At 41.9% G+C, this 22,436-nt stretch overlaps 1 protein-coding gene across 3 annotated transcripts; it reads right to left on the reverse strand.

The window, feature by feature from the left end:
• Positions 1–13,139: 13,139 nt before the first annotated feature.
• On the reverse strand, positions 13,140–19,814 carry LOC112260322 (mitochondrial import inner membrane translocase subunit TIM44). Of its 3 annotated transcripts, none has more exons than XM_024435341.2 (13): positions 19,198–19,695; positions 18,246–18,350; positions 17,937–18,110; positions 17,568–17,648; positions 16,512–16,661; positions 16,089–16,219; positions 15,858–15,943; positions 15,475–15,567; positions 15,136–15,260; positions 14,803–14,853; positions 14,262–14,351; positions 13,984–14,119; positions 13,140–13,732 (listed from the first exon to the last, which is right to left on the reverse strand). In XM_024435341.2, the coding sequence occupies exons 1-12, from the start codon at positions 19,231–19,233 to the stop codon at positions 14,015–14,017; spliced, it is 1,227 nt and encodes a 408-aa protein (XP_024291109.1). In that variant the 5' UTR covers positions 19,234–19,695; the 3' UTR covers positions 13,140–13,732; positions 13,984–14,014. The 3 variants fall into 3 exon arrangements, with proteins under 3 accessions (XP_024291109.1, XP_024291107.2, XP_024291108.2); XM_024435339.2 differs by having other exon boundaries at positions 13,142–13,732; positions 13,984–14,094; positions 19,198–19,692; XM_024435340.2 differs by lacking the exon at positions 19,198–19,695 and adding an exon at positions 19,710–19,814 and having other exon boundaries at positions 13,143–13,732; positions 13,984–14,094.
• Between the last annotated feature and the right edge of the window lie 2,622 nt (positions 19,815–22,436).

Consider the following 22,436-nt stretch of genomic DNA (forward strand, 5'->3'; position numbering starts at 1 on the left):
TGACCATTGTGTGACACAGAAGTTAAATTATTTAGTGCCTGTATGGAGTTCTTTTGTATTGTTCTGAGGCATGCATGAACGTTATCCTTTTTACATCAGCAGATGGCACAAAGTGCTATTCAGAAACCCTGGCTAAAACCCCAAACAGGAAGCAATGCAGATGTAGGAGCACGGAGGCTGAGAAAAACTCCCTAGAAAGGCAGGAACCTAGGAAGAAACTTAGAGAGGAACCAGGCTCTGAGTCTTCAACATGCATGTAAATGAAACATCTAAGCTAAGGAATGTGTTGTGAGGTCACAAGTTTAGTGATCTAATAAATATATTATTTTGGAGAAGCAGGGACCATTTCGCTCTCTGTCTCCAAACACAGGTTACATTTTGAATTTCTCCAATGCTACTGAAAATCTATTCAAATCAAATCAAATTTTATTTGTCACATACACATGGTTAGCAGATGTTAGTGCGAGTGTAGCGAAATGCTTGTGCTTCTAGTTCCGACAATGCAGTAATAACCAACAAGTAATCTAGCTAACAATTCCAAAACTACTACCTTATAGACACAAGTGTAAGGGGATAAAGAATATGTACATAAAGATATATGAATGAGTGATGGTACAGAGCGGCATAGGCAAGATACAGTAGATGGTATTGAGTGCAGTATATACATATGAGATGAGTATGTAAACAAAGTGGCATAGTTAAAGTGGCTAGTGATACATGTATTACATAAGGATGCAGTAGATGATATAGAGTACAGTATATACGTATACATATGAGATGAATAATGTAGGGTATGTAAACATTATATTAGGTAGCATTGTTTAAAGTGGCTAGTGATATATTTTACATCAATTCCCATCAATTCCCATTATTAAAGTGGCTGGAGTTGAGTCAGTGTGTTGGCAGCAGGCACTCAATGTTAGTGGTGGCTGTTTAACAGTCTGATGGCCTTGAGATAGAAGCTGTTTTTCAGTCTCTCGGTCCCAGCTTTGATGCACCTGTACTGACCTCGCCTTCTGGATGATAGCGGGGTGAACAGGCAGTGGCTGGGAAATAACTAGTATCGTACGAACCATCCTGATCTTGCGAGCTTACATTCCGTTTTTGCTACACAGAATGTGAGCTCATGAGATCAGGATGGTTAGTACAAGGATGGGGAAAGACAGCCTTGCTGAACATTCATTTTTCAAACATGGCACTCAGTCACACCCTCTTTGCTTTGTTGATTTACTTTCATCAGTTCAAATTGAAAATGCCCTCCTGCAGCGTCAACATTGTTCCCCTCTTCACCATGGAGCTTTTATTGGCATCGTCAAGCTTTGCTTGCCTTCCCTTTGAAAAGGTTAAAAGAAACCAAGCCAACTTGAAGTATAGGTCTATGTTTGGTCAGCCACTCCTTGTGTGTACTCAAGTGGATCAGCAGTCAAGGAACTTAAACACGAGTTGTGCACACTGCCGCCCACCCTCCACACTTACTGCCAGCCAGCCACACAGGCCAGTAAAATAGTTATGCTGGTGTGATAAGGAGCCGGACGACTGTCACTAGATGTAATCGCCATTGTTATGCAGATGCCACAATCACTTTTCTTATGCACGTGTACATGGATAGTACATCTGATCCATAATATTATGACAGTGAGCTGGCAAGATGATTTGGCTTATACACTGAAAAAAAATATAAAGCAACATGTAAAGTGTTGGTCCCATGTTTCATGAGCTGAAATAAAAAATCCCAGAAATGTTCCATACACACAAAAAGCTTATTTCTCTCAAAGTTTGTGCACAAATGTGTTTACACCCCTGTTTGTGAGCATTTCTCCTTTGCCAAGATAATCCATCCATCTGAAAAAGGTGGCATATCAAAATGATTAAACAGCATAATCATTACACAGGTGCACCTTGTGCTGGGGACAATAAAAGGCCACTTTAAAATGTGCAGTTTTGTCTCACGAATGCACAGATGTCTCAAGTTGAGGGAGAGAGGAATTCTCATGCTGACTGCAGGAATGTCCACCAGAGCCGTTGTAACCACGCCAGTCAAGGACCTCTGCATCTGGCTTCTTCACCTGAGGAATCGTCTGAGACCAGCCACCTGGACAGCTAATGAAACTGAAGAGTATTTCTATCTCTATTAAAGCCCTTTTGTGGGGAAAAACTCATAGGCGTGAAAAACCCATGGGCGCATCCACTTGGCAGCCAGGGCCACCCATGGTTACACTCCTGCCCAGTCATGTGAAATCAATAAATTAGGGCCTCATTTTTTTCAATTGACTGATTTCCATATATGAACTGTGACTCAGCAAAACCTTTGAAAATGTTGCATTGTTGCGTTTATATTTTTGCTCAGTAGATTCAAAGATGAAAACGTATGTAGGGAATGGTCTCTGAGTTGACGTGGGAATTAACAGCAGAGGGTGCTACATTGGTGGCAGAAGGAGTGAGTTACCCCTACACAAAGACCTACCCTGAGAGCCACTACTTTATCCTCTATTCATCACTCTGGTAAAGTTATCCTATATTCTCTCTTTTTATGGGGAATACATACTGGATTATTTATTTTCTAAGCATGTCAACCATCCAAAATGTTTCGAGGTTAGGGTTCAACACGTGATATTCCATGCAGTGTCAACGCTTTGGTCCATGGTAGGAATGAAGAGTCCCATTAGCTTTGTGCCTACCAGGTTACTACATTGTCAGAACCCACTGTGGCACAATCTGCCTCGCTAATTGCTTGCCTAATGGGATGGGAGGTGTGGCTGTTATTCAGATCATCCTATTGGGCTCCCGTCAACTGGAAGCAATTCACATGCAATTTTAACTTGGTGATAACTCTTTGTCTTATTACAATAGCATCATTTCTGCCACTGGTCACACACCATTCATTTCCATTGCTAAAGCTGTAATTACAAAGGGCCAATGGATATGCGTTCACAGAGGCCCATTGTCAACTGTTGTAGGTCACTCACTCACTAGGAGGTGGAATTGCAGGAGACATATTGGAATTACTCTCCTGGGAGGTTGCTGTGTGTACACCAATTTACCTGAGAAAAGTAAGGTACAGCAATTGATAATAGTACTAGAAATGTAATGAGTGAGGGCCCAGAGTCTTTCCTGGTCAGTTCACATGGTCAGTGAAAAACTCCTGACCCTAGTCATTACATATGTTTACATGCCCATATAATCACGTCATGAATTCATGGATTTCTGTTTGTCTGCATTACCACAAAACAACAACACTGGTGATGACACAAGCTACGAAGGACTGGCACTAAATGGAGCTGTAAGTACCCCAGGTTACCAGATGAGGTCATTGGTTAGCAAAAATAGAAACAGCTACCAGCTCTGATCTCATTGTCCACCTCTAGCAATTGTCCTAATTTGAGGCAAGATGACAAGACAAGACTAATAGTTGATACTATAAAGCCTTGTTCACATTGGCAATTTGAAGTGACTGAAATCCTTTATTTTTTTGCAAATCTGATTCGAATCTGTTCTTTTTCCTGCAGTCTGAACTCAGATATTTCAAACCACCTTTGTAAGTGCAATTTCTCGCATAGAGTAGCCTTCATTTCTCAGAACAAGAATAGACTGATGAGTTTCAGAAGGAAGTTCTTTGTTTCTGGCCATTTTGAGCCTGTAATCAAACCCACAAATGCTGCTGCTCCAGATACTCAACTAGTCTAAACAAGTTTTATTGCTTCTTTAATCAGAAGAACAGTTTTCAGCTGTGATAACATAATTGCAAAAGGGTTTTCTAATGATCAATTAGCCTTTTAAAATGATAAACTTGGATTAGCTAACACAACGTGCCATTGAAACACAGGAGTGATGGTTGCTGATAATGGGCCTCTGTACACCTATGTAGATATTCCATTTAAAAAAATCTGCCATTTCCAGCTACAATAGTCATTTACAACATGAACAATGTCTATACTGTATTTCTGATCAATTTGATGTTATTTTAATGGAGAACAAAATGTGCTTTTCTTTCAAAAGCAAGGACATTTCTAAGTGACCCCAAACTTTTGAACAGTAGTATATGTAAATTAGATATTTCAGCATTTCATTTTCAATAAATACATTTCTAAAAACGTTTTCACTTTGTCATTATGGGGTATTGTGTGTACTGTGTCAACAATCCATTTTGAATTCCGGCTGTAACACAACAAAATGTGGAAGAAGTCAAGGGGTATGAATACTTTCTGAAGGCTCTGTACATGCTGCTGTAAGGACATGGATTTCTGAGCCTGTGGTTAAAAACTCCTAACGAGCCTGCAGAAACAAAAGTAGCTCAGAGAAAACGTCAAAGCCTGAAAACAAGAAAGTGACATTCCAACAAAAGATAGAGAGACATGTTCACGCTGTTGAGCATGAGAACATAGAGGGGAGTGACTCATCAGACGAGGGTGTCACACTGAATATACTGACTGTTGCTGGGGCGGCGGGGCGGGGGTCGCACAGCTACTATGTCTCACTTGCTAGAGGGACAGCCGGTGCGTATGGAGATTGATACAGGGGTAGCTGTATCTCTGGTGTCAGACACAGTCAACAAAAAGACAATGAAACACCTTCCACATCAGCCAGCATACACATCGCGTTAAAAACTTACACAGGTGAAACTGTTTCCGTGACAGGCATCACTGATGTCACAGTTCAGTTAAACTGAATTAGCTGCCAATAAACTGACAAGCTGCCGCTCTACGTCGTGAAAGGGGACCATCTACCACTACTGGGACGTTTGTGGTTGGAGAAAATCACACTGGACAGGCCATCAGTGTGAACACTAAGACGTGGAGACTAGCCTACCTGCCATCTTAAAGAAACGTGGAGGAGTCTTTCCTGGAGAGTTGGGTAGTAATGAAAGACATTACAGTGAAGCTAGGCACTAAGCCAGACAGCAAACCAAAGTTTCTGAAAGCACGACCCATACCTTATGCTATCAGACCAAAGGTCAAGGATGACTTGGACACTCTAGGAAAGAACAAAGTCATGGGGCCGGTCAACGTGAGTGAATGGGCAACACCCATCGTACCAGTCCTTAAGAAGGACGGTGGAATCAGGATATGTGGAGTCTCAGTGTTGTCCACTGAACAGTATCCGCTACAACACATCGACAATCTTTTTCATGGGCTTAGCTGGAGGTCAAAAGTTCAGCAAAATCGACTTCTGCCAAGCTTACTTGCAGATGCACGGGAATGAAAAGTCAAAGTTCTTACCTGGGGTTACTGAATTACTACGGATGCTTTATTCCGAGGTTAGCAACGATGGCTTTGTTGTTGTTTGCACACACCTACAGCGTCAAGTACTGCAAGTCTGAGCTGCACTGCAATTCAGATAGACTTTCCAGGTTACCACTACCTGTGCTCAAGCTGGAGTCAAGCCAAGTGGGCATCTTCTACTTCAGACAAGTGGAAAACACATCAGTCACTTCAAAACAAGCTCGGAGAAACACCAGACATGACCCGGTATTATCTGATTGGATTGAAGCATTGAGGGGAAAGCGAATACATGTTCTTCATGCCAGCAACATTTTAAGCTAAATGTTCCGATCTGTTGTGTGTCAGCCTCATTGCTTAAACACGTTTTTTTGGATGCTAGTGGTTGTATTCGTTTGGGATATATCACATCCCACAACTTTCCCAGACCTTGTTTGGATATTTAATATCTCGCACAGAATAGGTCAGCTTTTATACTATGGGGGATAGTAGATTGACATTGGCAGCCTATGACTATATACTATCCCCCACAGTACAAAAGTTGATAGGCTAGTACTTTTGCTGTTCGTTAGGTCTACTCATCTTGTTGGCTGCCGAAAAGTAAATGTAGACAGTTCTTCCAATATGCACCTCGGGAATTGGATAAGGACGCGCAGTTGCGTACCCGATGTGTCGGTCTTCACTTGTAGCCTGTGAGAAAGACCCAATCAGGTGATGGGCATTGGCTGATAAAAATTGAACTATCTGAGAGAGCCATGTGAGTGAGAGGTGCTTCGGAGCATGCAGCCAGGAGAAGAGAATTATAATGATCATATTCAGCCCAAGGGCACAATGACCACTGGCCGCAAAAGGCATGGTTTCTTTTAGGGGCATTACGGCCACACAAAGGGGATGCCGCTGGGAAATCGAGGCATTATTATTAAATTCGAGGCATTATCAAGTGCTTGTCAAATTGTGAATGAGAGATTGACAAAGTGTGTGCAGCCTGCGCAAATAACAAAGCAGAGCTCATACCTTTCATGTTACTTTTTTCAAATCATCATTAGTCGCATCATGAAGCCTTAGAATGTATAAAAAAATCAAAACATATCGCAACGTTTTTTTATCATACCTAAAGTTGCATGAACAATTCTAAATTAAGCATATAGGAGGACCTGTTTCTTTGTTAACCGCTCAACACAGAATAGTGCGCATGTGTCGTTTGAAGAAAATATCCTTTCTGTTTTTTATTCAGCTATGTTCAATTGTATTCTTCATACTATAAAATACTATAAAATAAAAACGCCACGGAATTCTAAGCAAACCTTATCTGCTAAATGAACTAGTGTAGCTCCCAGCCCTATGTCATAGCCAGATCAGGGCCTAACATAAGTACAACTCAAGAGTATCTTTACCTCAGAACACAAAGGAGATGTCAACAGGAGAGTCAAGTCAAACGCTGTGAAGGACAGAGCTTTCAATCCTGGAGAAACTGCTTAAGCTAGGAACTACCTCAAAGGACCAAAGTGGGTTCCTGCTGCAGTCCTTTCTCAGACTGGTCCTGTGTCCTACACTGTTCAGACTGCAGTGGACATTTAAAAAAAAAAATCACCTTTATTTAACTGGGCAAGTCAGTTAAGAACAAATTCTTATTTACAATGACGGCCTATAGACTTCATCTGGAAAAGCACACAGATCAGTTACTGTTGAGTAAAGCAACACTGACAGAACCACCAGTCAGTCATGAGTGGTCAAGAACTGTTACTAGGTGAATATTGTGGATGATTTAAGCAGGAGGGGGAGAAGATGTGGTGTATTGGCGCTGTGCCGCAGAGTATCATGGGGGTTGTAATGTTGTATACCTTGTATGTCTCAGATATATGGTTGAACTGACTCCTGTCTCATCATTATTGAATTTCTATTAAGACGTGGTTATAAAACCCATGACACTTTTAACCCCTTTTAAACACTGTGTGTTTGAGCTACAGACTTCTGTAACATCGTATTTGTTTGTGAGACAAGGGCGGATCTGGAAGGGGCCCGGCGAAGGGTCTTTTAAAACTTTTTTTTTTTACAATGAGAGAACGTATTAAAGCTACAAACTATTAAAAGCTATCTATGAAAAGCTGAGACTCAAGAACATGCACATGAGACATGTTTTTTCAGGGAAAACTGCAGTATTTCAATCATCTTGATGGAGCAGTGTGGATAAAGGTCAAATTTGGAGTACAGTGGCCTATACCATCCCTGCGTTGAGGTACGTTTTCTGACCCATAGCTCGTGCTGGCTCCACGGTGTCTTAATCTAACCATGATTGCTTTCCGACCCTAGTGCAGCTCAGAGTAAACAAGCGGTAAAGGAAGGGTCGGAATCTTCTGGCAAGACTGCATCCAATCAATCAATCTGGATACAATGAACAGAACCTAACCATAACCAATCAGGACCATGGACAGCAGCTACATAGTGAGCGAGCCATGGAAGGCACTTGCCAAGAGCAAAACATCCCCATTGATTCTGTCAATCTGTCACCTGTTCTCCCTATGGTCTATTTTTACATGACCTACTGCACAGCACAGAATGCACCTTCTAGTGTGTCTCTTCTAATACTGAAGTCATAGTCTGGTAGCGCATGAAAGACATTAAGCTGCAAGGACTTTGCTCTTGACTTTTCTGTTGGTGCACTTAATCTCCTTTCAGCTCCGCTACGGTTCAGTGTGCCGTTCTAAAGACTGGATCAGGGCCACAAAGGATCACAGTCCAGATGTTTATCAAAAAAAGGGTCAGTGTACTCTACTCAAAAGTAAAGTTCTGTGAACAACTCCAGTAAGTCCATACTAAAGTGTTTAACCTTTTTTGTTTGTGGGTATTCACTGAAATGCATCTACTTTGTGTTTCCCCGTGTGTGTGTGTGCCTGTGTCCTCAGGCTCCGGAGAGAGATCAGTAAGAGAAAAGAGTAGAGGAGAAAGGAGGACAGAGGAGTAGCACTGATGGCCTGAGCCATTTATCACAGGAGACAGCAGTGGAATAGGCTCCCCTGTTATTGGCCCTGTGTGTGTTGTTTGAAACTTTATCAGCCTATATTGGCAAATCCATAGCTTATTTATCAGCCTCAATGGCCAAATCCAAACAATGTGTGTCAGTTTTACAGATGAAAAACAAAAATGATGTGCTTACACCCACACGTGCTACATTAAAATTATATGTAGTTATTATCAGTGCCGATTTTAGCATGCAAATCTTTGTGGGGCAAAAAAAAAAAAAAAGGTGTGATGCATGCTAGCAAAGCCACTCTACACAACACATTAATTGCACTACAACAGCAACAAACGGTGCCCACAAACTGCTAGGGCCTACATAAAGCTATCCTTCACAGAAGTTCCAACACCTTACCACTGCTACACCTGGCTTTCAGCGGAGCCCTGTCTGCAGCGTAAGTTCTTTCAGCCTCATTTACTGCCTTTAAAAAAACATAGCTGATATGGCTGACTTGCTTAAACAAATGTGGTTTCTACTGACAATTGAGATGTACAAACTATGGCATAAAGGGACGACAAGCGTGTAAGAGGCAATCCGTAATTCCGATTAAGACAATGAGCAAACGATGACAGACGTAGTCAATATAACTATTTGTTCAGCACCTTTGAAATGTACAGCAACATAATTCCGAACAAGGGCTGTTCTTACAGTGTTCTCCCTGTACAACAAGTCAGAACCGTAGGATAAATAAAGGGGGCATATAAACAGACAATGAAAGCTCTTACAATATTCTATGATTACATTTATCTAAAACAGATTATAGGCTACATGTGCACCACCAAGTTAGAACAGTAGGTGAAATTAAGAGGTGAAAATAGACCTAATTATTAGGGTGAGGCACATTGAACACCGTTTGGGTCTTTGCGTGCCAAAAAAGATACAAGTTACATAACACTATTTGATGCGTCAAATAACACAATTCTATTATAGAATGTTGTGTGTGCTGAATTTGCACGTGCAAGGCAAGCGCCACCACCACCATCTGTAGCTGTACAAAAAAGGTTTGCAAACAAGCACACACTGGCCACGAATGATGTGTTTACAATACCACATTGGTGAAAATAGACCAAATTATTAGGGTGAGGCACATGGCCTACTAACAGGTTACTACACAACATACACTTAGTATTACTTTCTTAGCATCCGTATACTTATCTCCCTTGCGTATTACTTAATTTATGCAGCAGCATACAACACATTTTTGGACTCACCCGTGGTGCGGCGGTCCTTTGTGGGCACATTTTGTCATCTAACTTTGTCATCAAAGTCTGGCATTCTCTGGAGTTATGATGGGAACTCGAAGAAAAAAAAGCCCCACCACCACTCCATTGAATAGCAGGCTAACGTTTGTGGTTGCTTTGCAATGCTTGCAGTTAACCGCTGATTCTGTCCAAACAGCTCATCTCAACTTGTGTAATCTTTATGTCCAATGAGCACCGATTCATTTTATCTTTAATTTCTCTTCATATGACAAGGATTAAAAAGGATTTTCCACTAGATTAATCGACTTGATTCATGATGACTGCTAGCTAAGACTATGAAAGCAAGATGTTGACATGATCAGTCCAATCAAAGCTACTATAGATATAACGTGATTCGATGTCATTTTTATCTGTGGACAACGACCTTGAGCCTTCTTGGAAGGGCACTTGTAATAACTCTGTGGCAGGACCCGAAGGGCTGAAATTTTGGATGTCTACCCTTAATAAGGACTTAAACTTGCCGATGACATACTGTCCCCCATGAATGACAGAACACTGAGCCAATCACGGCGCAATTCTCCTATTTTCTGCTGGCTGCCCCTCCACCACAGAAAGCATTGAGCTAGGCTGAAACCCCTGCATTTTGGAGCTGCCTTACACTCAAGAAAACAAAAAAAAGAGACCATGTGTGTATGCAGCTTTATTAACCTTATGATATATATTTTTTACATCGTTTGCAAACTGATATGTGATACGTCTTAATGCCAAAATAAAATGCAAAACAGGCAAGCCCAAAAATGCCCCACCTGCCCTGAATGACGGGTCGCCGCTGGTTATTATACCACTAAAGACTAATGCTGGAGAATGACAGACAATGAAAAACATGAACAAAGCCTCAGTATCATACAGCATTCTTTTCTCAAGGCAAAAATATAAAGTGATACAATACATAGATATTTCCTTTGGTCGACGCAAATACATGGATGTAAACAAAAGTGAGACTCTCTCAGGATGGAATCATAACCTGAGAGTTCCACAAATCTCCAATCAACATACTCGTACTCAACGCTGGCAAATAATGTATCTCAAGTTAGGATTCAGCCCAGCGTGAACAGGATTATTTTTCACAAAAGAACCCTGTTCTTAGATATACTGTAGAGTATGAGGTCTGCCACTTCAAGAGCCAATCACTTTCTTCAACTTCCAGTGAGCTTTGAGTTGCCCCAACCTCTGTTTTAGGGTCAGATATCGTTTTACACGTCTAATTATTACATATAGGTTTGGGCATAGGGGAAAAATAATTCTAGAGGGGCAACTTCTACTTTCAAATGGACCTTATCTGTCAACCACAAACACCCCCCCCAAAAACAAGGTTAAATCGAGTCACAGTGCATTCGGAAAGAATTCAGACCTTTGGCCTTTCTCCTCATTTTGTTACAGCCTTATTCTAAAATGTATTAAATTGTCCCCCCGCCCCAGCAATCTACACACAATAGCCCATAATGACAAAGCAAAAGGTTTAGGTTTTTCAATTTCAAGTCCGGGCTCTGGCTGGGCCACCCTAGGACATTCAGAGACTTGTCCCGAAGCCACTCCTGCATTGTATTGGCTGTGTCCAGAGTTGTTTTCCTGTTGGAAGGTGAACCTTCGCACCCAGTCTGAGGTCCTGAGAGCTCTGGAGCAGGTTTTCATCAAGGATCTCTGTACTTTGCTCCGTTACTGACTATTCTCCCAGTCCCTGCCGCTCAAAAACATTGCCACAGCATGATTCTGCCATCACCATGGCAAGCTTCACTGTAGGGATGGTGCCAGGTTTCCTCCATACGTGACACTTGGCATTCAAGCCAAACAGTTCAATCTTGGTTTCATCAGACCAGATAATCTTGTTTCTCATGGTCTGAGTCTTTAGGTGCCTTTTGGCAAACTCCAAGTGGGCTGTCATTTGCCTTTTACTGAGGAGTGGCTTCCGTCTGGCCACTCTACCATAAAGGCCTGATTGGTGGAGTGCTGCAGAGATGGTTGTCCTTCTGGAAGGTTCTCCCATCTCCACAGAGGAACTCTGGAGCTCTATCAGAGTGACTATCGGGTTCTTGGTCACCTCCCTGACCAAGGCCCTTCTCCGATTAGAGGCCACTGTGTTCTTGGGGACCTTCAATGCTGCAGAAATGTTTTGGTACCTTCCCCAGATCTGTGCCTTGACACAATCCTGTCTCGGCGCTCTACGGACAATTCCTTTGACGTCATGGATTAGTTTTTGCTTTGACATGCACTGTCAACTGTGGGTGCCTTCCCAAATTGTTGTCCAATCAATTGAATTTACCACAGGTGGACTCCAATCAAGTTGTAGAAACATCAAGGATGATCAAAGGAAACAGGATGCACCTGCTCTCAATTTCGAGTCTCATAGCGAAGAGTGTAAATACTTATGTAAATAAGGTATTTCTGTTTTTAATTTTTAATAAATGTGCAAACATTTCTAAAAACCTGTTTTCGCTTTGTCATTATGGGGTATTGTGTGTAGATTGCTGAGGATTTGTATTTATTTAATCCATTTTAGAATAAGGCTGTAACGTAACAAAATGTGGAAAACGTCTAGGGGTCTGAAAATTTTCTGAATATTCTTCTGTTAGAAACTCACCCTTCTGTCAACACATTCATGGTCCAAGTAAAACATTTCCATAAAAACTCCTGGTTTATATCCTTTAATCTAGAGCTCACAACATTAAACCATATTTTTGTTAGAATGATGGTCCTTGTTTTGATGAATAGTCCATCTCAGAGCACTAGATTTACATGTTATCTATATAGACAGCTGAAATATGATATTGCCCTTTGTCATGAAATATCACATTTCCTTATGCTAGAACCAACTCTGAATGAAACACTCAAATCAGTTAGCTACAACACTCCCTGAAATATTATTTTCTGTTGAGTTATGGTTAACAAAAATATCCCTTTCAGTTACCAGTTTCCTGATGTGAAAACCATGTAATACAGACAAAAAATAAACGTGTAATGTAATTTTTTTTAAATCTAAAAACAGCCATATACATACCCGTTGCAGGCAGTCTCTCATACAGTACCATATAAGTACATCTGGAAGTACTGAGAACATCAGTGCAATGTCTATGAGGTTCAGCTGAAAAAGTAGCTGCCTTACGACAAGCCTGACTGTGGTCCCACCCTAGCTTGCAATGAAGCAGTTTGACATATTTAACAGTTAGTCTGAATTGCCATGAGTATTTGGACACGTGACACGATGGATCTTTAAACATACATAGATATGCTTTTTACGGGAAGACAAACTGAAGATAAATAGGATAAAACATTCTAACAAATGTCCTTGTTTTTGAAAGAAAAGCTCATTTTTTGTCCATTAAAACATCAAATTGGTCAGAAATAGTGTAGACAGTTAATGTTGTAAATGACTATTGTAACTCAAAATTGTAGATATTCCATAAAAAAAAATCAGCATAGGCGTATTGACGCCCATTACCATCACTCCTGTGTTCCAATGGCACGTTGTGTTAGCTAATCCAAGTTTATAATTTTAAAATGCTAATTGATCATTAGAAAACCATTTTGCAATTATGTTAGCACAGCTGAAAACTGTTGTGCTAATTAAAGAAGCAATAAAACTGGCCTTCTTTAGACTAGTTGAGTATCTGGAACATCCGCATTTGTGGGTTCGATTACAGGCTCAAAATGGCCAGAAACAAAGAACTTTCTTCTGAAACTCATCAGTCTATTCTTGTTCTTAGAAATGAAAGCTATTCCATGCAAGAAATAGCCAAGAAACTGAACATCTCGTACAAAGCTGTGTACTACAGAAAGCAAACCTTCACAGAAAGCAAACTTGCTCTAACCAGAATAGAAAGAGTGGGAGGCCCCGGTGCACAACTGAAAACAAACTGTCCTTTCACTTCGTGTCCGCACACACTCTATTTTGTTCCTAAGACCACACACACACACCAGTAGAAGATCCCATCTGCGCCATGAGGACTAACCAAACACACCACTCTAGTACGCATCTGGAAAGTGACATGCCGCCACATCCTCTTGACATACAGTGTGGCTCCTGGATGTGTGTGATGTTGCGGTGTACACTGGCTTGTGTGTGTAGATCCTGGATGTGTGTGTGTGTCCCGGGAGCGTCCCTTTGTCGGGTCCCTCATCTCTCAAAGAGCCTGCTCGGTGCTGGAGGCAGACATGTCCAGTAGTCTCCAGGCCGCGTCGGGGTTGAGCTCCTCCTGGTCCCGACACAGAGCCCACACGTACATCATCCTCAACACCTTCTCCTGGGGGAGGGGAGAGAGAGAGAAAACAGGGTTAGGAGAGAAGGAAAGGTGGGAGCAACAAGACTTATCATCACCAGCAGTCGAGGAAAAAGGGCAACGGTTAGAAGAACGGGACAGAAGAAACAGAGGAACAGGGTTAGGGAAGTAGAACAAAAGATACCATCGTAGGCAGGAGAGACACAGGTTTAGGGGCAAAGTGACCCAGACAAAATCTGCCAGGATAGAGAGAACCCTTTTAGGAGGCAACTCACCGGATCTCCTTCCACCAGGTCTCCCTTGGGACTACGAATCACCATGACCACCTGGGCCTGGAAGGTGATGATCAACACGGGGCCTTGATCCATGAGCTTCCCCATCGCCAACTGAGAGACAGAGATGAAAGAGTAACTGAATGAATAAATGAGAGAGGAGAGAACAGAAATTATATAACAGAGATATAAAAAGGACTAAATCAGCATGCTTCCAAAACGTTGGTGACTTGTACAGGACATTGCCCGGTTGGGCCTGAGCGACACAGTCATGTACTTACATCTACGTTGTCAATATCTAGGACCTTGGACTGGAACATTAGACCCAGGGCCCTGGCCTGCTGGATGGGGTGGGCCAGCTGACTGTATGTCTGAGGACAGAGAGAGAGGAGGGTTAAAACACATTCACAAGACATCAACCACACAGAGTAGCCTAGTGGTTAAAGTGTTGGACTAGTAACCGAAAGGTTGCAAGATCGAATCCCCAAGCTGACAAGGTAAAAATCTGTCGTTCTACCCCTGAACAAGGCAGTAGACCCAGGACCCACTGTTCCTAGGCAGTCATTGAAAAAAATAATTTGTTCTTAACAGACTTGCCTAGTTAAATAAAGGTAAAATAAAAACACATCTGAAGGAAGAATTATGTGGAACAAGAACTTTTAAGAGGTTCCTTTCATTTGAAAAGTACGTGGCCTGCTAAGAAAAACGAACACAAAATATCTCAAACGGAAGAACACAAAGTAAACCCTTTTGTTCAGACATCAATACAAGTGGAAAGGGTGAAAGGAAAAGAAAGCACGCTGTCTGTATGAAAGTACTCACCGCTTCATAGCACCAGTCTTTCAGCATCTCGAGCTCCCCGCGGATCATAGCCTGCAGAAGACAGAAGGACAAAGGTGGGTTCAAGGACATTAGTACGGAGAGAAAATAAAAGTATGAAATGTAAGTCGCTCTGGATGCATGTAAATGTAGTTAATTTACATAGATATTTAGCATGCAATATCAATATGTTTGAAACATCTATTCAACTCGTGGCCTATAGATTGCACTAGTGTTACGCATCTCAAAAGTACTCATGTATTATTACAATTGAAAATAGCAAAACATTGATCTACAAAAATGCTTAAAAAGTGTTAAAGTGTTCGGGGCCCTTACCTCTAGGATGTTGGGGATGATGTCCTTCTCACACTGTTTGAGAAAGGAGTCCTTGTCGAAGCTGGGATCTGCCTTTAAGATCTCTGTCAGCACCTGAGACATCTCCGTGGTAGAGAAGAGACCACCTGCCAACCAAATAAACAAAGATTTAATGGCAAAATAGTGGAAACTTATGTAGTCCTGCCATCTATCAGAACTTACGAAAGAAAAGAGGGTAGTCACCTAGTGGCCACTGACATAAGACGATATAACAGAGAAACGATTGAATGCACCCACTAAACCCCTGACTGATATGATTATTCAACAGACAGATTTTTTTAATAAGGAGAGGTTGTTTACCTAGTAGATCGGTGACTCTGTCGGTCACGGCTCGAGATGCTCTGACAAGGGCGTTGTCACTCTCGTCATACTTCATTTTCATCTCAAAGAACCCTGAGGAGAGAGGAGAAGCAACATAAGAAATACTGAACTGAAATTATCCCAAAGACTTCCAAGACTCTGGGACCATCCACAGATAATCGAATAAGATACAATGTCACAGAAAATGTTTCTTTATCAGGAAAAATTCCATTTCTGATAGGCTTGACATTGAGGTATACCTTGCCAACGAATATAGTGCCACCTGCTGACAGGCCAGTGAAGTGCACTCAACCATAAAATGTGACCTATGATTACATCACTCATGTAACTATATCTGATGAAATACAATAACATTATCTTACTGTTGAAAACCATGTTGTTGTCTTTAAAGTCCTTCCACTGTGTGTACCACTTAGAATCCTTGTGCAGCACAACACCCATGTCCTCTCTATAAATCAACATAGACTGGTTACATCAATAGGTTGTATTTCCTAATAATTTCAAGCATGGCTGAATGGACACCCATAGCATTGTCAGTGAATGGGAAAACTTATCTGTTATAAGTATGTCATGGCTATGAACAAGGGACATACTCATTGGCCTCAAACACTCGGTTGTCGCTCTCCCCTCCCTTGGAGAATTCCCTCCTCTTCCTGAGTTGAGAAGGAGCCCTGTAAGTACCATCGTCCACCACATCAATCTCTCTCTTCACTGACTCCATCCCCTGTACACACAAAGAGGGAACAGATGAGGTCAGTTAAATGATGCCATAGAATCCATGACATTTTACACCATTTTCAGCCTCGAGTTGATGCGTCCAATGTCCCTCAACAGCTGGTATTTAACCAAAACAACTGGTAACACCTTCTACATAATGATCAGTAATAACCATGTAACCAAGCCAATTCTTAAGCAGGAGCTGGGTTAAAAGCAGACCAAGAACTAAAAAGAATAAAGCGTTAACACATGTCCTTCGATGGAGAGGTGGGTTGCTTGTTTAAATGTCAGTCTCTGACCTGTGAGATGGCCCTGAAGGCGCTGGTCACTCCCAGCTTCTCTCCCCCCTTGGACACAGACTCAACCGAGTGCCTGGCAGTCTTGGCTGCCTCCTCCAACCCCTCCTTGATTTTCTTCCCCAGGTCTGTACGGGTCACCTCCTCAAGGCCCTGGACAAACAGACAGACATAGACAGAATGACTTCAGAGTTCAGGCATTATCATGGATGTGAGAAAGACTTCAGAAAGAGTTGTGGTGAGCTACTTTAAAACATAGCTACAGGTTTGTAATGGGCTAATTTGACTCTCCATTAACTGTTACAGGACAGTACTGTTTTACTGTAGCACCGCAAATTATCGACCAACCTTAACGATACTATCTTCATTCTCGATTTGGTCAAACATGTATCTTATAAAATGTCTGTGTCCAGTTGCAGGTGGTTCGTTTTGAATTTAGAAAAATGTGCCAAAGCAAATCCAACAATGTCCATTTCAAATCTTTTCTCATCGATTGAGACTGGTGGGTTCACCCCAAAGTGCCGCAAGTCCCGAAGACACTCACCTGTCTCGATCAATGAGACAAGATTTGAAACAGGCAAGATGACATGGTAAACATTTTTGGTTACTTAATGGAGCAAAAAAATTATATTTATTTTAATAACAGAGCATTTTCTAAATTCAAAATGAACCACCTGCAACTTGGACACGGACATTTTAGAAGACAGGTGTTCGGCCGAATCGAGAACGAAGATAGTATCGCCAAGTTAAGTTGGTCGTAAAATATCTGCGCTAAGCCAAACAGTACCTATCCTCTAACTAACGGATAATGGAAAAATCACATTAGCCTGTGTAGCCCGCTACTATAAACAGTACGTTATAATTGTATTTCTGGGTTGGCACTAAGATAGAAGTTCAACTGATAAACACATGCAATTATATTAAGGAATATACAAATATAGATAAACCCCATTGATAAGATATAAAGGACTTGAAACACTTGCACTTTGGCCTAATACTAACTTCTGATGTCAATAACTTTTCTTCTAGAAATAATTTTTAAGTGTGAAAATGACTCACCTCCTTCACAGTTTCAGACAGAGTTCCAAAGGTCTTCTTGAACACCTCAGAGGTCTTAACGGTTTCAGACTCAATGGTTTTCTGGAGGAAATAAAGAAATGAGCTTGATAAGTGTCCTTGATCACAAGTATGTGTGTGTAACAGGTTAAAAATGCTTATCCAGTTGTCACCAACCCCGGTCCTGGACAGCAACAGTGTGCGCAGGCTTTTGTTTCAGCCCAGCACTGACACAACCTTTTGAACTTATTGTCAAGACCTTCGATAGTTGAAGATTAGTGATGGGCTGGTGAAAAAAAAGTCTGCACAACCAAGGTTGGTACCATTTGCCTTAAAGAGACAATACATTCCAAAATAAAAAATTAAGCTTACAAATTTCCTCCGAGCCTGTTGCAGGGCATCCGACTCTTCTAGCCTCTTGGCCTCCTCTCTGAACTTCTTGATGTTCTCCTTCATCTCCTTGTCCTTACCAAACTCCTGCCTCAGGTTCTCCACAAACTCCCCGAAAAAGCCTTTACGACTAGGTCGTTCTGACGCATACCGCACCTGGGAGAAAGAGGGCACAATTATGAGTGAATGACAGATACAATGTTAAGAGTTTGTGTGTTAGCTAACGCTAGTTAGCTACCTCCAGATCGATCATTATTTGAAGGCCAATGGTGATACTGCTTTGGTCTTTACCTGCACAGGGACAGCCGGAGACCCACATATCCTGTAGGCATCTCCTCTATTGAATGAGGAGACGACAGCACGGGATGACAGGAGCAGAAGACGTCTTCCGACCAGCTAAAGAGAACAACATAGGCCAGGGATGGGCAACTTTGATGGGGGCCACAAAAAATCTTAACTCATCATGAGGAGCCGGGATCTGCATACCCAGCGGGTCTGCATACCCACATCCATACACACCCCCTTGCGAGCAAAACATTAGTGGCCCTGCTCTTGACAGCAGAGAGAACATTTCTACATTTTAGAGCTAAATTCGAGCATTTCTACACATTTTGCCATGAGGTGTAGAGAATTATTTTTGCACCTTTTCTTAAATATTATATCTGAGTGAGACTGACTACCAAAATCAGTGGGGCCCCTGGGTAATTCGACCATAAGTTTAGATAGCTGACTGCAAAACTAATTTAGCAACCTAAAATAAATCCTACTTCTCAACAGCAAATTGAGACCCAGTCTGATTTCCAAAAAATAATCCCTGATGTAGGCTATAACAAAATATCCCTATTGACCCTATTACAAAATATCCCTACTGACGCTATGACAAGACATTCCTACTGACGCTATGACAAGACATTTCTACTGACTTGCTTGATAGATGTGATTTCTGCTCTTCACTCCGTTGTCAGTTTAGCCTACATTTCATTGATTTTAATAGCACAAAGCATTTTTGTAGTTTTCGGTTTGGCTATTTGTTTCAAGTGTATGTGGCGGTTCTAGCTTATATGGGTCGAACCACCCCTTCAGCCCCAGCAAGATGCCGTCCGTACCTAAATCCGCTACTGATTTGTATTCGTCTATAAATATTTCTCTTTGCCAAAATTCGTCCTCTCCAATGTCTTATTCGACTAGTATTTTTTAAAGTCTAGCCACAAAATTAAGTAAATTAGAAAGGTGGGGTACTGACTTCGGGGAGATTTTCGGCAGACAATTGGTCCAGCATCGTCTGGGTTCGGCCGGGGTAAATTAGGCCGTCATTGTAAATAATAATTTGTTCTTAACTGATTTGGTGAAATAAAGGTTAAATAAAAACAAAAAAACATTGCGATTAAAGCTATTACAAAACATGCTCTAACTGTCCTGGCTATGGTGAGCTATTATTTACAGACGTGTTTGATGTACGAATTATTTCCGACAAGCAGACGAACTGACAAGTTAAGTACAATATTAATAGGCTATAAAGAATGCTTGACATGTTTAGCGACCTCACTAGCTAGCATATGTTCACGAACTAACACCGACTGGCCCATTCATCTATTCATAACTGTCTTCAGATGATATAACGTTTTCACGAAATAACGTAAAATGAGTGTTTCTCTTAAACGTTAAATATAGAGCCTTAAAACAATTTCGTCAACATCCACTCTTCGGCAGTGCAAGCCAGGGGGAGAAATGTGAAACGAATGTGCATAATCTCACCTCATAGCACCGACACACGGAGGCTGCCATCTTGATCTTGAATGATGGCGCACGTGACGTGACCACGTGTAACTCCGCTGAGGTTTTCACTAGTTTACCAAAACCCCAAAGTCAAAATTGGTTGTATCATAACAATTTATGAAAACAAAAAAATAGATGTTTGGTCTTAGTTTAAGGTTCGGGTTAGCCAAAATGTTAGCAGTGTGGTTAGGGTTATCATCAGATTTCAATAAGATAAATTGTAGAACTGGGCAGGGTTTAGTCATAATTTCGACTGTGGCCGTGGTAACTAGGGACGACCCTCCGCTATAGCGATAGTCGAACAAGGAGAAAGTAGGATAGAGAAATCATTTTAACCATTTGTACATTGTTAAAACACTGTATATATATATAATATGACATTTGTAATGTCTTTACTGTTTTGAAACTTCTGTATGTGTAATGTTTACTGTTCATTTTTGTTGTTTTTCACTTTATATATTCACTTTGTATGTTGTCTACCTCACTTGCTTTGGCAATGTTAACACGTTTCCCATGCCAATAAAGCCCTTGAATTGAATTTGAATTGAAATCCCATTGGCAATGAACGCAAGTAAGCAACTGACTGTCGACCAATCGCGTTCACGTTGTCATGCTGCGTCACGGAGTTGCTAAACTAATCATCACGCAATCCCTTCTCGGGGTATGAATCGAGAAACCTGCCTATTTTCCTCGAAAGTACGCAATGTCATGATTCCAAAGCTCTACGATATTACAGAAAACACGTTAATTATCTCACATCTTGGAAAATATTTGTAATGTCGTAGTTCTTGTTGACGAAATTCATGCTACTGTTGGGTTTTTGAGTTTGTGCCCAATTCACTCATTGAAGGAGCGCTCTCTTTATCACAATATCGCCAAAAATGCACCGCTCCGCCCATTGACGACGCATGGGCAACGTACACAGTAGGTCTTCAAACGAATCCAATGGAATTCCCCACCTCGTCAAAAGTATCTGTGCTCTTAATCAGCCAGTTTACCACTGGAAAAAAATGGTCAAGGTTCCTGTCTGGGTGTTCCCTCTCAAATTTCAAGTTTGAAGTTTTTATTGTTGACTGTGAAATACATTTCTTGCTTGCTCTTTCCCAACATTGCAGTAATCAATATCAGTACTACTACAAAACAATACAAAGTCAAGTAGAACTTAAACACACAAGACACAAATAAGAAGAACAAGAGAAAGTAACTAAGCTATATACAGGGTCAGTTCCAGAGTCAGTGCCAATACCATATTTATAATGTGCAGGAATACTGGAGTGATAGAGGTAGATATGTACAGGGGTAGGGTGACTAGGCATCAGGATGTATGATAAACAGAGTAGCTGCAGCATATATAATGATTGTATTTGAGTGTGTGTCCGTGCGTGTAACGTCAGTATGAATGTGTGCGTGTGTTATGTGTGTGTGAGCAAATTAATTGTGAGTGAGTGTGTAGAGTGTGCATAGAGTGAGTGTGCATAGTGTAAAAGTAAAATAGAAGTGTCAATGCAGATTAGCCATAAAAAAATGATTAGCAGTCTTACGGATTGGGGATAGAAGCTGTTCAGGAGCCCGTTGGTGTCAGACTTGTTGCTCCTCTTGCCGTGCGGAAGCAGAGAGAGCATTGGCTTGGGAGGCTGGAGTCTAACAATTTTCCAGGCCTTCCTTTCACACCACCTGATACACAGGTCCTGGATGGCAGGGAGCTCAGCCCCAGTGATGTCCTCAACTGTCTGCAACACCCTCTGTAGCACCATGTGATCAAGGGCGGTGCAGTTGCCATACCAAGCAGTGATACAACCAGTCAAGATGCTCTCAATGGTGCAACTGTAGAACTTTTAGAGGATTTGAGGGCCCATGACAAATCTTTTCAACCTCCTAAGGGGGAAGAGGGGCTGTTGCGCCTTCTTCACGACTGTTTGCATGTGTGTGGAACATTTTAAGTCCTTAGTAATTTGAACACCAAGGAACTTGAAGCCCTCGACCCGCTCCACTGCAGCCCCTCCTTGGTCTTACTGACATCGTCAGCAACTTGAAAATGGTGTTGGAGTTCTGCGTGGCCACGCAGTCATGGGTGAACAGAGAGTACAGGAGTGGACATGGCACACACCCGTGGGGCATGTGTGTTGAGGGTCAGTGTGGCGGAGGTGATGTTGTCTACCCTCACCACCTGGGGACGGCCCGTCTGGAAGTCCAGGATCCAGTTGCAGAGGGAGATATTCAGTCCCAGGGTCACAAGCTTGGTGATGAACTCGGAGGGGACTATGGTGTTGAACGCTGAGCTGTAGTCAATGAACAGCATTCTCACATAGGTATTTCTCTTATCTAGGTGGGTGAGGGCAGGGTGGAGTGCAATTGAGATTGCGTTGTCTGTTGGGGCAGTATGTGAATTGGAGTGGATCCAGGGTGGCTGGGATGATGGTTTTGAGGTGAGCCATGACCAGCCTTTCAAAGCATTCCATGGTTACAGATGTGAGTGCTACAGTACGGGGCGATAGTCATTTAGACAGGCTACCTGGGTGTTTTTGGGCACAGGGTCTATGGTGGTCTGCTTGAAACATGTAGGTATTACAAACTGGGTCAGGGAGAGGTTAAAAATGTCAGTGAAGACACTTTCCAGCTGGTCAGCACGTGCTCTGAGTGTGCATCTTGGCAATCCTTCTGGCCCTGCAGCCTTGTGAATGTTAATTTGTTTAAATGTCTTACATC

The sequence above is a fragment of the Oncorhynchus tshawytscha genome, linkage group LG10, assembly GCF_018296145.1.
Source record: "Oncorhynchus tshawytscha isolate Ot180627B linkage group LG10, Otsh_v2.0, whole genome shotgun sequence".
Taxonomy (NCBI): domain Eukaryota; kingdom Metazoa; phylum Chordata; class Actinopteri; order Salmoniformes; family Salmonidae; genus Oncorhynchus; species Oncorhynchus tshawytscha.

Coding starts and splice junctions, on each gene's coding strand:
- LOC112260322 (XM_024435339.2), bottom strand. CDS start 19,233: ATGCTGGACCAATTGTCTGCCGAAAATCTCCCCGAA. Junction 18,351..19,197: donor CTGCCGAAAATCTCCCCGAA/GTCAGTACCCCA, acceptor TGTTCTCTTTAG/CTGGTCGGAAGACGTCTTCT. Junction 17,649..17,936: donor AACAGGCTCGGAGGAAATTT/GTAAGCTTAATT, acceptor TATTTCCTCCAG/AAAACCATTGAGTCTGAAAC.